This window comes from Seriola aureovittata, chromosome 9 (genome assembly GCF_021018895.1).
Source record: "Seriola aureovittata isolate HTS-2021-v1 ecotype China chromosome 9, ASM2101889v1, whole genome shotgun sequence".
NCBI classification, from domain to species: Eukaryota; Metazoa; Chordata; class Actinopteri; order Carangiformes; family Carangidae; genus Seriola; species Seriola aureovittata.
Genome location: NC_079372.1, coordinates 23223552 through 23239436, shown reverse-complemented (window position 1 = coordinate 23239436; position 15885 = coordinate 23223552). Strand labels below are relative to the sequence as shown.

At 42.1% G+C, this 15885-nt stretch overlaps 1 protein-coding gene across 3 annotated transcripts; it reads right to left on the bottom strand.

The window, feature by feature from the left end:
• Window positions 1–715: 715 nt before the first annotated feature.
• On the bottom strand, window positions 716–14655 carry tfe3a (transcription factor binding to IGHM enhancer 3a). 3 transcript variants are annotated; one of them, XM_056384746.1, is made up of 12 exons: window positions 14261–14379; window positions 13911–13944; window positions 11537–11635; window positions 11209–11274; window positions 10730–10892; window positions 10137–10334; window positions 9463–9561; window positions 5995–6109; window positions 5300–5356; window positions 4194–4269; window positions 3730–3877; window positions 716–3229 (listed from the first exon to the last, which is right to left on the bottom strand). In XM_056384746.1, the coding sequence occupies exons 4-12, from the start codon at window positions 11217–11219 to the stop codon at window positions 2834–2836; spliced, it is 1263 nt and encodes a 420-aa protein (XP_056240721.1). In that variant the 5' UTR covers window positions 11220–11274; window positions 11537–11635; window positions 13911–13944; window positions 14261–14379; the 3' UTR covers window positions 716–2833. The 3 variants fall into 3 exon arrangements, with proteins under 3 accessions (XP_056240721.1, XP_056240719.1, XP_056240720.1); XM_056384744.1 differs by lacking the exon at window positions 13911–13944 and having other exon boundaries at window positions 14261–14655; XM_056384745.1 differs by lacking the exons at window positions 9463–9561; window positions 13911–13944 and having other exon boundaries at window positions 14261–14655.
• Between the last annotated feature and the right edge of the window lie 1230 nt (window positions 14656–15885).

Here is a 15885-nt window from a genome sequence, read left to right as displayed (position 1 = left end):
TTAATATATTTGTACATTAATATAAAAGTAACATTAAGCTGCTCACCTGTTGTCAGGTTTAGGAGTGTTAAGGACCCAAATGCAGACAAACAGAGTTTTGGTGGGAAAAAAGGTAAAAAAAAAAAAAAAACAACTTACAATACCAGCAAAACAGGTAACAGGTAGGAATCCAGGTAAAAGTCAGGAACACAAAACAAGGAGACACAGGGGAAACATGACTGAAGAAAAACAAACGAACTGACAAAGACAGAGACTTAAATACACAAGGAAGGCAAGGGTAATAAAACATAGGTGTAACACATTAATCAATGAGCGAAACAGGACTAAGACAGGAAGTAAATTGACCACAAGATACATAAGGAACTCTACTTCAAAATAAAACAGGAAATTAAACAAATGTCCAAACATATAGAGTCTTCGTGTTGCAGACCATGATAAGTGTTTTATTACAAAATCTATTTTAAGTCCTTTTGTTGATTTATTTTTATTGTTATGTGGAAACATGTAGAATAAGTAACTGAAGTTTGTTTTCATATATTTATTATTTTAAACACTGAAACAAAACTTACTTACTGTCGCTCAGCTGAGAGATGTAATCCTTCCTCTAATCTCTGCTGTTCAGAGTCTGTTTGTTGTTGAATTTGTTGACGGTTGAAGTTTGTTGTCTGAATAAAATGACTGTTGTCATAGAAACAAAAGGTAAAATGACGTCAGCTGATTTTGTGAAGTGACTTTATTTCTATATAAAAGATTGAATCTATAAAAACAAACAGGAGCTTGTTAACATGAACAAACATAAATCACAACTTTAATTAAAGACAGACATTAATCCCTTTTTATCTGATCTTGATGACTGACAACTGTTGTTGCTATGGTAACCAACATCACATCACTGACATCATCTCATGAAACAGACATTTATGGCTTTCTGCTGACCACGGTTTAGGGACAAAATAAAACCTGTGGTGGATCCAGGTCTCAGACAGGGACTGTACTGGATAGAATCTGGACACAGTTTGTGTGTAATCCAGAGGTTTAAATTGTGAGGGGGGAGCAGAGGGACAGGTGTGTACAGGTGATCTAATGATCAACAAGAAGTTAATAGTTTAGTTTAACAGATCAACAGGATCAACAGCTGCAGCAGCAGCAGTGACAGAAACCAGAGTCAGACCTGAACCCAGACCTGAACATGTTGATCTGATTCAGTGTGACATCACTTCCTGAGGATATCATTATCTCTGATGTCCCTCCAGAATAAAGCTCCAAAGAAAACAGAGGCTGCAGAACTTCATTCAGAACCCTCCTGTTTTTAAGTTTCCTTCAGTATCACAGTATCCAGTGATAGTTGTCTGAACAACATACACTGCAGACAGCTGATTCAGCTGCTTCGTTTTTACAAATGGTTTTTACAGATTTTATAGATGATGATGATGATGATGATGATGATGATGATGATGATGATGATGATGATGATGATGATGATGATGATGATGGACTGAGTTAGTTTCCCTTCTGTTCCTCTGAGGCTCTAACAGGAAACACCTGCATCAGTAAAGTGAACCTGACCAGGTGTGCTCCTCGAATATTTCTCCTCCCTTTGCTTGCAGCACAGCGATTCTGTTTATGTTTATGTTTACGTACAGTTTTCATGTTTACAGGGCTGAGCTGAGGGAGTCGCAGCAGACTACTGACAGCACCACCTGCTGGTTAAACTATTCACAACAGGTAAAACAATGCAGCCCTAATGTACACCTGGTTTCTACTAAGGGGTTCAGGCTTTGAATCGCTTGATGCTGCCACAAGTTAGACTTGCTGTGACATCACAGATGGAGCATGACCAGGTATAGTTCTGACCTATAGCTGAAAAAGACTGATTTACTAAACATGAGCACAGGTGAGTTAAAGCCTGTTTTTAAATTCAGGTGAGACCTTCTCTTCACTGCAGCCTGGAGAACAACTGATTGACAGACTGTCCATCACTGAGGGTGTAATCAATCAAACATTTTCATCTTAAAGTCAAGTTGATCGAATATTGAGTTAGAATTTTGATTTTACATCTAATATTTTCATTTCAGTGAGTCATGTTTTAAGTGAGCAGATTTTTAAAATACAACAAATAAACCAGGAAACTGTGGTTCCTTAAATGACTCAGAACCAGAGTCCTTCTTAAGTTTATATCTTATATTTTCTGTTTTTGTTTTTGTCCCAGCTGCTGACCAGGACCAAGGACCAGGACCAATCAGGCCATGGCTTACAGGTCACTGATTGGTTCAGCCAATCAGAGGAGGGTTAGAGTTTGAATGTTTGTTTCACGTTTGTTTTTAAAAAATAGAACTTCTGACCTTAAAAATGATTTTACTGATCATGAGTTATTGATCAACTGCTGTCCTACCAACCAATCAGCTGTGAGTTTGTTCACTAACAGCCGATCAACTCTGCTCTGTGGTTTCTGATGTTGACAAGGATGAGACAACACAGCTGTTGCCATGGTTACACTGGAGAAAAACAGTGGTTACCATGGTGACACTGGAGAACAAATATTGGTTATCATGGGTACACTGGAAGACACAGCAGTAACCATGCTTACCGCGGTGACACTGGAGGACATATCGGTTACCATGGGTAAACTAAAAGACACTGGAGGACTCACAGTGGTTACCGTAGTTACACTGTAGTACACATTTGCTCCCTGTGACATCACATTTGTGCATTGTTTGTTGTGATGATGTCACTGATGAAAAATATTTCTATTAACCAATAAAAAAACTCCCAGCTGGTCAGAGTCCCGCCTCCAGCTCTGGCCAATCAGATTTCTGCATGTGTGATGATGTCATCAGAGGTCCTCGTCCATGCTGAAACTGCTCCTCCTGCTGCTGGTCTTTGAGGCTCCGCAGGACAGCAGGGGGTCGGACATCACCCCTCCTTCCCCTCCTCCTCCCTCATCCATCAGGATGTCTCCCAGGCCGTGGAGCTCCGTCAGCCCCACGTCAGACATCAGGTCTGGGGAGAAGACGGTAGAGGCTCCCTGAGGCTCGTCCAGGTCCACGAAGTTCAGGGCGTCCAGACCCAGAGAGGGAGTCACCAGAGAGGAGGCAGGGGAGGAGGAGTTGGAGAACGGGTGAGGCAGTGTGGGGGAGAGCAAGGCTTGGGGGTCCAGAGAGGAGGAGGAGGAGTTGGGGTGAGGCGAGGAGGAAGAGAGTCCATGGACACGAGCCTGAAGCTCCAGCTCCTACAACAAGAAACAAACGCCACTGTTTTTATTCCTGTAGACGACAGATATGTGTTTAAAGTCTGACAGAGACGAGTCTGCTGATCTTAATCCTCCTGCCAGCGCTCTGGTTTCTGTTGACCTCAAACATCTCGTCAGTCACACATAACAAGAGCTGAAATACACAGAGGAGACACCTGATCCACTTTTTCCAGAGTAACAGACCAATGACTGTTAAGGTTCATCAGCCGAGACACTGCAGAGTCAGCATTCCTCTGGCTGTGTTGGTGTGTGTTGGTGTGCGTTGGTGTGCGTTGGTGTGTGTTGGTGTGTGTAATTACCGTCCTCTGGAATCAAACCAAACTTGTGTTTATTTTAAATGAGCTGATCTCAGACATAATGATCATAACATATTAATAATCTGACGGTTTCATTGTTTTCCACGCTGTATCAAACAGTCAGGAGTCCATGTCAACACTGAAACACCAAAACACTTCCTCCATCTCCTCCACCCTCCTCACCTGAATGCGGAGCAGCAGGGAGCGGTTGGTGTTCTCTAGCCTCCTCTGTCTCTCCTCCATCTCTCTGGCTCTCTGTTGTTCTTTCTGCATTTTGCGGATGTAATCTACTGAAGCCTTCAGGATGGTCCCCTTGTTCCACCTCATCTCCCTGATCAACCAATCACAGGCCACGCCTCATTAACACACAGCACTAACGAGCATAATTAGATGCAGCAGCAAAACAAGCTGGACTGTATCTGACATCATTCATTCCTTATTAAATATCCCAGTGCAGTTGTAGCAACACATTAACATGTATCTGATGTTTAAATGTGATGTTTAAATAGTTAAAGGTCCCTCCTGAATATGTTTCAATTTATTTTTCAGATGCACGTGACATCACTGAACATGGTATCTATGTTTCTATAGCTATGGTGCTAATACCACAGTACTACAGACGAGAGAGAGGATGAAAGTTTACTGACAGGTCGGTGGATTTGGGGATGAGTCCTCCGAGTTCTTTGATCCGGTCGTTGATGTTGAACCTCCTCCTCCTCTCGACTGAAACATAAAAAATAACATTAACATCAACAACAGCGTAAATGCTCTTTCCAGGTCCTATCGTCAGGTACACAAACATGTTGAAATCAAAGATTAAAAACAGAAGGAAGAATCAGTCTCTCAGCTGCTGATCACAGTCGTCAGTCACCACAAACACCAGGACGTCAATGTCAATAGACTCTAGAATTTAATTATTCACCATTTTTAACATCAACATTTTATCAATTTATCCTTTGGTCTATGAAAGGTCAGAATATAGCGAAAAATACCCACTACCATTCCTCACAGCTTGAGGTGATGTATTCATACATTAACGTCAGGAACACACTGCCTGGGTTGAAGGGTGCGTGGCAGCTGCCGTTGCCGAACTACTGCAGACAAGCACGCGTGTGTGTTCACACCGGCTGCATCTCTGCTGCGTTGCTGCTGTTGCAGCTTTATCTCTCTATATAGAGTTTGCAGGTTACTGGAATGATGGATTTCTTTTCATTATAAATTAATTTCTGATTTATTTTTGACAGAAAACGTCACTAAATGTCACTGTCTCCACATGTAGCTGCTGAAATGGTTAAAAATATATTTATATTTTTTCATGTCTGTGTCATATTCAGATTCAGCCTAGACAGAGACAATTATAGTGGAAGTTTTGTGTCACGTTGCTGGTATGATATCAATATGACATCAACAGGTCTGTTCTCTGTCTATTTCTGCTGGGTGACATGCGCGTAATGTGTGAAAATAGGCCACACTGAATCTTTAGATCACGTGATGCAGTTGCGAGGTGTGAGATGTGTCAGTGCGAGGCAGTGTGTCCGCTCCGGTCCGCTCTAACCCGTTAACATGTGCGCCGAATTGAATACCAGGACATTCCGCAGCCGCCATGCACACGCAACACATCCAGTGTGTTCCTGGGTTTAATTAAGTAACACTGTAGTTAATGATGTAATACTGTAGTTATTAGTGAAGTATCCCTGTAGTTACTACTAATGTAATACTGTAGTTATTTATGAAGAAATACTTCAGTACTCACTGAGGTTGTGGTTGTCCTTCTTCTGTCTCTCTTTGATCAGAGCTTTCGTTTCCACATCTACAGCAACAACAAATACATGACATTTTAAAGACTTAACAGCCGTAGAACTAGAACAACTGAACAATCTCCATATGCTGATGATGACCATGTGATATGACTGAAAAAGACTAGCCGGTGAACCTACTAGTTTTCACAATGAGGAACAGTTAATGTAAACCTTAATGGTTTTATTGTTTCAGCAACAAACAACAGGAGACGGAGAAAAGATCTAAACTGATGGTTTAAACTAAATGTTTAAGAACTGTTGACTCAATAGGAAGTGGGAACTGATGATGTGGGAAAATACGTCTGTGTGTGTGTGTGTGTGTGTGTGTGTGTGTGTGTGTGTGTGCCCATGCGTGTGTGTGTGTGAGGAAGTGTGATGTTGACTCATCAAAATGAAGAAGAACAGATTTTTTCAGTGCAGAAAACAGGGAAACTCAGGGGGAGGGACTTCACTCTCAGAGCTCCGACATCACAGCTGTGTTGTTATTGATCCTGTATGTTGTGTTAACTCAGACTACACATTTTAATCTTCCTTTTTGCACAACAAGAACCTGAACTTAAAAAATATATGCTAGTAATGTTAATGAAAGGTCCTCCCAAGTACAGAACTACAGAGTATGTGAGTGAGTATTATATATTCAGTGACCCACCGCTCAGCTCTGTCTTGACTGTGTGCAGCTCAGCCGGGCAGCTGTTGCTAACGGTGATGGTGGGTGTTGTCGTCCCTCCGCCATACACATCCAGCATGGTCCCCGACACCGGCAGCTGGAACAGACCAACCAGAACACAGAGTCAGCCGCTAATAGAGAAACTGACCAGTCAGAGCGAGTCAAACACACTCCAGAGCATTCTGAGCTGTGATTGGCTGCAGGATGACCACCCTCACTCTCTGCTGCTGAAACATTAGTTTGTCTTCTAATAATCTTTTTTTGTGTCATATTAAATTATTGTTATTGAGTATTGAGTGTGACTTTGTTTGTTTTGTTTCTCTATGAACATTATTTCATCAATATTGTATTCTCACTACACACCTTCCAACCATCCACCTGCACTAGACTAAACTAGACTAAACTAAACTAAACTAAACTAAACTAAACTAAACTAAACTAAACTAAACTCAACTAAACTAAAGTAACTAAAGTGACTAAAGTAAACTAAAAGTAAACTAAACCTAAACTATACTAAAGCTAAAGCTAAAATAAAAACTACACTGAAACTAAACTAAAGTAACTAAAGTAACTAAAGTAAACTAAAACTAAACCAAACTAAACCTAAACTATACTAAAGCTAAAGCTAAACTAAGAACTACACCGAAACTAACCCTAACTAAACTAAAGTAAACTAAAACTAAACTAAAACTAAAACTCAACTAAACTAAACTAAACTAAACTAAACTAAACTAAACTAAACTAAACTAAACTAAACTCAACTAACTAAAGTAAACTAAAACTAAACTAAACCTAAACTATACTAAAGCTAAAGCTAAAGCTAAACTAAAAACTACACTGAAACTAACCCTAACCCTAACTAAACTAAAGTAACTAAAGTAAAGTAAACTAAAGTAAACTAAAGTAAACTAAACTAAATTAAACTAAACTAAGGCTAAAGCTAAACTAAAGAACAGGAGAACAGTTGTTGTTATACAAACAGCGGAGATGTCACATGATCACATTTCATCTTAAGGGTTTAATGACCTCAGATTGGAGTCACCAGAATGATTATACATATATATAATGTACATAAAAACCTGGAACATGATGCTGGACTCAGACTGATGCTGGACTCAGACTGATGCTGGACTCAGACTAATGCTGGACTCAGACTGATGCTGGACTCAGACTGATGCTGGACTCAGACTAATGCTGGACTCAGACTGATGCTGGACTCAGACTAATGCTGGACTCAGACTGATGCTGGACTCAGACAGCTTTCACCCTGTGTTCCTCACCTGTTCATTCATTTACCATAAATATTCAGAGCTTTTCTTCCTGCATAAGTGTTGTCTCCGTTTGTGTGAAGCTCTCTGTTGACTTCACCCAGCAGCACTGGGCGTCAGCGTGATGTCAGACAGATGTTAAATATTAGTTGGACATGAAAATCACCATCAAACCCAGTGATGGGTAACTGTCACCGTGACATTTAGCAGATGTTTAGTAGACGTTGGGTTTTGGTCACAATAACGAATGAAAAAATAACAATAAATGTTGTTGGCCTGGCACATTTGGAAGACCTTGGATTTTGATGACTTAAATATACACTACATAGGATTTGTCACCACTTGAAGTTGGCCCCTCCTCCCTGGCTCAGCAAGAGAGAGAGAGAGAGCAGCGGCGGTCGAGCGTGCAAGAGAGTGAATGAATAGCAGGAAAACGAAGCAGTGGATTATTTTCTGATCATTTCACAGGGCAGTGCAGTAACTGTGGTGTAGAAGTAAAATACAACTTTTTTTAAATGATTATTATTTATCTGTTCCTGGTCCTGGACCAAGGCAGCTCTGATCTGAAGTCAGTTCGTGTTCCTGCAGACAGTGTGGAATCTGCTGATTGAACAGGAAACCATCTGAAATGATAACAGCTGCCTCCTGCTCACATCACACACAGATAAGTCCAACAGAAACAGTTTCCAGTAACAGGAACAGACTGCACTGTTTGTAACGCTGCACTGCTCAAAGAGCTCAGTGACAGAATTTGACATTTACATTTTCAGACTGTCTGTTGCAGAAACCAGTCACAGCTGGTTAGTGAGACAGTCATAGTTAACTGTTGGTTAAAGTTAAAGTTGCTGGTTTTTGATGGTGGAGGTTACATCATATATTTAAATGCACTGAATTGTAAATTGATGTATAATGTTGTTATTCTCTCACTGCTCTCTACCTTCTACATTTTTACACCACAGATTTTTCGTTTCGTTATGCAAGTCAAGTAGCAGCATGTTGTCTCCATGGAGCAGTGTGAGCTCAGACTGAGAGGGAAACACAGTTTTCATAACATATAGAAACGACTGGAAACATCAGACGAGTACGTTTACATGTAAAAGAAACTGAGGGTGAGTTATCTGACTGCTGCAGTTACTGGTTAATGTGCAGATTTTATAATAAAACTTCTACTAAACAATCAATTTATAGATTTATCTGTCAAACAACTGTTTATATGTTCATGCGTCTATAATAACAATCCAGTCAACAAGAGCTCTGTTTCAGCTCAGTGATGACTTTCTGAACTAAGGGATCCACTTACTTCCTCCTCCTCTCCATAGTTTAACATTAAAGCAGAAAAAGCTCCTCTCCTGGACCAGTAATCTGACCAGTCTGCAGTCCAGAGGTGGTCAAAGGTCAGAGGTCACAGCTCAAACATTCAAACTGACCTGAAACAACAAACTCCACATTTTACCTCTGATTTAATCCTCCTCTTCTCATGGTCTGGCAGTAAAACTAAAATCCTCATCTTTTCTGATTTCACACGAACATGCACACACACACTAACACACACACACACACACTTACATACACACACAGTCAGGCTGAGCAGCTTCTCTTCCTCTTTCTGTTTGGACGACTGTTGAAAAATGGGGAAACGTCTCTTTAAGAAAGAAACAGAAAACCCTCCCAGTGAGCTTCATTATCTGCCTGACACACACACACACAGACACACACACAGACACACACACACACACAAACACACACACACACACACACACACACTCCACCCACAGCTGCTGCAGCAGAAACAAGGAAGACTGGAAAACTGAACTGATATTCCTCTGATAGTTTGTCTCTATCGTCACTTTGGATCAGAAAATAACCCAGAATAGATCTGTTGCTGGAGACAGCTTTAATCCAGATCTAAACCAGCTCTAAACCACTTTTAATCCAGCTGTAAACCAGGCTTAATCCATTTTAAACCAGCTCTAAACCAGATCTAATCCACTTTTAAACCAGCTTTAATCCAGTGTATTTCCTGTGTGTTTCAACGTGTGTTTCCCATATATTTCCCCTGTTTTTCCCATACGTTTCCCATGTGTTTCAATGTATATTTCCCAAGTACTTCCAGTGCGTTTCTCTTGTGTTTCTCTTGTGTTTCCCGTATATATTTCCCATATGTTTCCTGTTTTTTTTTTACCGTGTTGGCGAGCTGTAGTCCAGAGTCAATCAGTGTCAGAAATTCATCATTCAGGCTCGACTCCAGACTGATGATGTCATCGATGACAGTCCCTTCCATCTGAATGAACCAATCAGAGTTCAGATCAGGTCAAACAGCTGAGTGAAAGGTGGTGGACATTAAACACTTAGTGTATTACACATGGAGTGTGTGTGTGGGGGGGGGGGGGGGGGGGGGGGGGGGGGGCATCTGAACCACACCTGAGACACATGGATGGATTATCAGACAACAGGCCCCTGCATACAGACACATAAAAGGGCCCTGACTTCTCTATATAGGAGCAAGGCCCCCAGACTGAAAGAGATGCCAAATGACTACAAGTGATGCTTTGTGATGGATTTAGCAACACCCTGAGTTTTCCTATGAGTTCTCTCCTGTTTGTTCCTGTGTGTGTGTGTGTGTGTGTGTGTGTGTGTGTGTGTGTGTGTGTGTGTGTGTGTGTGTGTGTGTGTGTGTGTGTGTGTGTGTGTGTGTGTGTGTGTTGCAGCTCTGACTCAGATCCTCTCTAACAACTGATTCAGCAGACTACGATTCAAACAGGAAGTATTCTGCTGAGTTCACTGAAATTGGTTAACTGCTCCTTTAATTGTGACATTATATGTGTGTATATATATATGTATATATATTTGTATTACTTTCTGTTTGCCATCTGCTGGTTGTAGCCCGGGGGTGGGGCACAGCAGGGGGGAGTGGCTTGGTGATGGTCCAGCTGGTTCCTGATTGGCTGTCTTGGTGGTGATGGCGGTCTGTGTGGTGGAGAGGTACTGACGCACCTGCTGCCTCTGTGCCTGCTGGATGTGATACCTTGTGGGGTTCTCCAAGTGAGTCTGCACCTGAGGGACACAAGGAGACAGGTATTTTGTAGATGCATTATGGGAAATGTAGGATCCAGTGTTTCTGGACTAAAAGTCTTTTTTTATTCTGTCTCTCACAACAATGACTGACTGATGTGACAATCACATGTCTGTTTAACCAGGTCAGAACAGAATAGACACAATAACCTGAATTCTCTGTTGATTTTATTTCATTTCATTTATTCATTTTTTTTCTTTTTCTGTTGTTTTCAGCTTGTTTCTATTTACCCATTTCTTTATTGGAACATACAATAATCTAATGTATAATCATAATTCAGATCAGATATAACTACGCCCTGACGTGTCATTGTAACATTGTCAACATTGTAGTGTTGTAAATAAAGTTTTCTGATGAAACCCCCTCTCTCTCCTACCTTGAGCACCTCCACAGGGACCTGAGCAGGAGGTCTGCAGGAGGAGGAAACAGACACAGATATGGGGGAGGAGGAGTCATTTGAGCGGAGCAGCTGCTGCTGCGCCTCTTTCTGCTCCTCCTCCAGAGCCTGCTGACGCATCAGATCCTGACGCATCAAAACCCTGCAGGAGAAGAGAGGAGGAGAGGAGAGGAGAAGAGAGGAGGTGCAGGTTATCATCACTGTAACTGTCATCCACCTGCAGGAACAGAGCACCCTCTGCAGGATGTTCAGGTAGAGACAGAAAGAATAAAAAAAGACAGGAGATGAAAAAAGAGATGAAACGATAGAGAGGCACAGAACAAGACTGAGATATAAGAGATAGATGACAGATCAGAAAAGAAAGAAAGAAAGAAAAAAGAAAGATAGAAAGAAAGAAAAAAAAAGAAAGAAAGAAAGAAAGAAAGAAAGAAAGAAAGAAGTGTGTGTTGTTATGTTACCTGGATGACATGACTGTCGGCAGTGAGGATGAAGAGGAGGAAGAGGAGGAAGCTGCTGCTGATGTACTGAGGAGAGAGAGAGATGATGACGTCATCACATGACATCATGCTGTCACCTGTGCTACCTGACCTTCACTGATTCTCTCCACATGAACGAACAAAGGTTAATTTACAACCACAGACTGTGGAATCATTAGTGACACCACTTAACAGACTGAGGAGCTTTTTGACCACAATGTGAGCCCGTAGGATTCAGTTGATCCTGGTGACTGATGTAACAGAGGTCATAGGTCAGAGGTCAGAGGTCAGAGGTGTGTGTGTGTGTTACCTGATGCTTATTGGCTGACTCTTGATCTGGTAGAAGGTGTCGCAGCCTGATGGCAGCAAACTGTCGACCTCGATGTCAGCGACAATCCCAGACTCCACCCTGACAGAGAGAAAGAGCCAGTCAGACACCTCAGACAGACACAAGACTCAAAGACTCAGAGTCTTCAGGGTGAGACAGGAGGGTGAGACTATGAGAATAAAACTATAGACAAATGTAACCATGGTGACATGAGTTCAGCCTGGAAAAGAATCACAACAGCATCAGGGACAAAGACCGACATCCTTACAGAGACCAGAGACCAGATCCATCCATACAGAGACTATAGCGATGCACTCACACTGGACATGTGTTGGCCAGCTGTGGCCAGTTGTGGACTGGATCCCTGTATATTTCACCTGTGTCTACCTGTTGTGTTTTGTCGGTCTCTGTAAATCAAGGTGAATTCATGTTTGAATGTTGTTAAAATAAAACAAAGTGAGGCAGGAAAAAAGAGCTGCAGTTCCTCTGACGACCACCAGATGCTGCTGTGACCCAGCTGCAGCAACAAATACACTTCACACACTATCACAAACTCAATGTGTGTGTGTGACAGAGAGAGAGATAGAGAGAGAGAGAGAGAGAGGAGAGAGAGAGAGAAAGAAAAAGGTGCAGCTTCAGCTCCAGAAATATTTTAATATTGACATTGCACACCAGAGAAGAAGAACGCAGAGAAACAACATCTGTCAGCTGCTGGTTTCACTGCTTTCAACCCAATTCCTGTGTGTGCGTGTGTGTGTGTGTGTGTGTGTGTGTGTGTGTGTGTGTTTCTGCTGAGTCACTCTCTAATCCAGCCTCCACACGGAGCTATAGACACACCTCCTTTTTCTCCTCCTCCTCAGTCAGCAGAGTCACACTGTCTGTTGACCCAGAGTCTGACTGTACACATTAACCAAGACTGAACCAGTGTTTGTGTCCTCCGCTCACACACCTGATATACAGGTGTTGGGTTATGACTCTATTGACACTGTCACATCTGTCCCAGATGTTTCAGGACAGTTTCCAATGACAGCTGCATGTCGGTGTATCTGGGGAGTGGTGCAGGTGCTGACACTGTTCAGCCTCCACAGACCAGAGGAGAGAAGATCTGAGGTGATCAACATGAGGCTTCACTCCTCTCATTAATACTGTGACCTCAACCATCAGCAGGAACGCCTGCCTTGGCTTTTAAACTCAACATTCATCACAACAGTTGAGTTCACATCCTGTCTTTTTTATAACAAGCACAAAGAACAAGACATGAAGTGTAACCAATCAGAAACTCCTGTCAGACTAATGTCAGGGGAGAGGTCAGAGAGGTTTCTGTGGAAGCAGCCGAACACAGCCCACACTGTAAAATGTGTTGCTGTTAAAACAAGCAGATGTTGTTGATGGTTGAAAACATCTGGAAACAGTTTGAACTGAAGACTGAGCAGAAACACTGTTCTTCATCACTTTCATCATCTTCATCACCTGAACTTCAACACCTTCATCACAGCATCCTGACAGACGAGACACTAAAATACTCTTCGTCACCTCCACCCTCCTCCTCCTCACATCTCTTCAGTCAGACAGTTTAAACACAAACAGACCAACAAACAGAGACAAGTCTGTTTTTACTTTTGCTTTCTGTCTCACCACCCACATTTATGTGTGTGTGTGTGTGTGTGTGTGTGTGTGTGTGTGTGTGTGTGTGTGTGTGTGTGTGTGTGTGTGTGTGTGTGTGATAATCTCGGATGACTCATTGCACCAGGAGGCAAAGAGGATCATAGGTCAAAGGTTAGACAGTAACAACAACAACCCTCCTGATACAAGCCTCAGACTGGCTCAGTGTGTTTCTTTCATCATCGTCATCATCGTCATTATAAGGATCACAATACACACTCACACACACACTCAGCATGTTAACATCAGAACAACTTTTAACTTGCAACCCAGATAGCTGGAGAGCACTTCAAACCAAACTCCATTCATAAATCCGGCTATTTAAGGTTCAGCTGCCTTTACAAAGTCTAATGTCCAAACCAGTCTGAAGTATATTTTCAGCTCTGATCTCAAACAGTATGTTCACCAAGTTCAAGCTGTTTGTTGTGTTGAATACCCACTCCACTGAATATACTACCTGAGATTTAATACAGACACATCAAGTAAGTGACATGTGTGAAGGTTTGACGTCATGTGTCAGATTATCAAAGACTGCGGGGTGTTCCTCTGTTATCTTCATCATCATCATCAACAGTTATGATAGTTAGTTTAACTGGCAGCTGTCTCGTGGTCATGGGCGGCCCGTCATGCATTTTAAAATCAGCGTGATTTCTCGCTCATTTATTTGTCTAACAAACGAGATGGAATAATTTACCTTAATCCTTTTGAACTACAGTTCTATTCGGCATCTATTAAGACACAGAAAAACATTTGTTTATATAGGAATTTTAATGTTATCAAATTATGTTGTCATTTATCTCAGCTGCACCCGCAATAAATGTTACTTGGCATAAAATTGAAGCAAAGTGGTTGGTGAAGAATTTAATGGCCGATTTCACCAGAAGAAACTATACATATAAATCACGTCTTCATTGATGGTCAGTACGATAAGTCTTAGTACTGATGAGCACAGCGGCGCTAAAACTACACATCTTTGAACGGGGTTTGGTTGTAGCTGCTCCCCGCAGCAGGAATAACGGTAACTCCCAGAACTTCCGGACTCACCGGACCAGATTGAGTGTTTCAGCCGAGTCCAGGATGACAAACACGGTCTGCGGCTGTAGGATCCCGGCCTCCTGCTGCTCCTGCTCGGCTCCGGTTCGGCTGTGCTGTCCGGTCAGGATCTGGTCCGGGCTTAGAGCTGACATTTCTCCAGAGACAGAGACGTTTAAACGAGCAGAGACCGGACTGAGGATCAAAGTGTTGTGAAATCACTGCAGCAGAGACAGAAACATGTTCAGTCCATCAGAGACCGTCGGACCTAGACCCGGGACCCCTGTGGATAAAACCAGGACCAGCAGGAAGACCAAGGCACCAGAAGAAGATCAAGAACAGGTCTCAGGTTCAAGTTCGCTGCCGAAGGAACCCAGGCGCCCTGAACACTGAACCACAGACTGTTCGACAGACAGACGGGCAGACAGCTGTGAGCACAGAACTACAACACACAGATCAGACACAGTTCACCCAGACACACACACACACACACTTCAACTTCATCGTCCACACACACAAGACACTAAACACTGCATCGGATTTAACAGACACTTCAGACTGACACAACAACAACAACAACAACAATGATAATAATAACAAGAGAAATAGTTATAATAATAATAATAATAATAATAATAAATGCAAAGTTCCCACATTCCCTGTAATGAGGTCTGTGATTCTCTATAATCAAATGTTGTCTGTTGAGACTGAAACATCAGTTAATTTTATTAGAATTATAGAATTATTACTTAAATTATTTACTTTTAAATGATTTCCACCCATGTTGATTCATGTGTATGTGACAGCAGTTTTTCTAACTGATTGAAGTATCTTCTACATTTTCTGTTTCTATGCGATAGTCACCTACAAGAGGCGGGTCTCTCCGCCTGGACTGAGCTCTCTCCGACCAATCAGCTGTTGCTCTGGTCACTGCCAGCCAATAGGAATGCGGCTGGGTTCTTAGACAGCCAATGAGCTGCTGCTGCGCCTCGGGGCTCAGAGAGTGAGGCAGAGTGAGACATCTTGTTTATCTGTCTCTGGTGTTACGGGAAGTGGCGGGGGGGTCGGGGGGGTGACGTCAGTCAGCTGATCTGCCGAGCTCAGAAAGACAGTAGAGCTGACCAATCAGAGAGGTGAGGAGGGGAGCGGAGGGAAAGTTTTCATTTTTACTATAAGTTTCATCAGCGCTGGGACGTCACAGATTCTACGACACACATGATGAAATAAAATTAATGCACATGAGACAATAATAACAGTATTAAGACCTGAAGCTGTAGAGCATGTTTAGTTACCTGCAGCCGCTGGAGGAAGATTAAACACTTCACTGTTAAAATACAGAACATTCAAAAATACAGACGTCATCATAAAAATGTCCTGATGCGAATTGAAAAGTTCCTATTAGCCTTTATATTTAATTACTGGGTTATTGTTAAAGTGTTGGAGGAAGAACTGCGTCTTTATTGGGTCTCTAATGAAGGTAAAGCATTAGTGTAACGATGTAAACACACTGATGATGTCAATTAGCTTGTGTTTTATTTTGAAGTATGTGATGAGGGCTGTTTTGTTGCTACAGTCTAACCCCCCCCCCCCCCGAATAAAAGCACTGGAGACATTAATATTTGTATAGAATATGTCAC

Bases quoted from the DNA above. Each gene is read 5' to 3' on its own strand.
- tfe3a (XM_056384744.1), bottom strand. From the start codon at position 14,403: ATGTCAGCTCTAAGCCCGGACCAGATCCTGACCGGACAGCACAGCCGA. The intron at 6,110-9,462 runs GTAAAAAAAAAA...GGTCTGTTCCAG, and splicing joins GACTACAGCTCGCCAACACG to CTGCCGGTGTCGGGGACCAT. The intron at 4,270-5,299 runs GTGAGTACTGAA...TTTATGTTTCAG, and splicing joins GAAGGACAACCACAACCTCA to TCGAGAGGAGGAGGAGGTTC.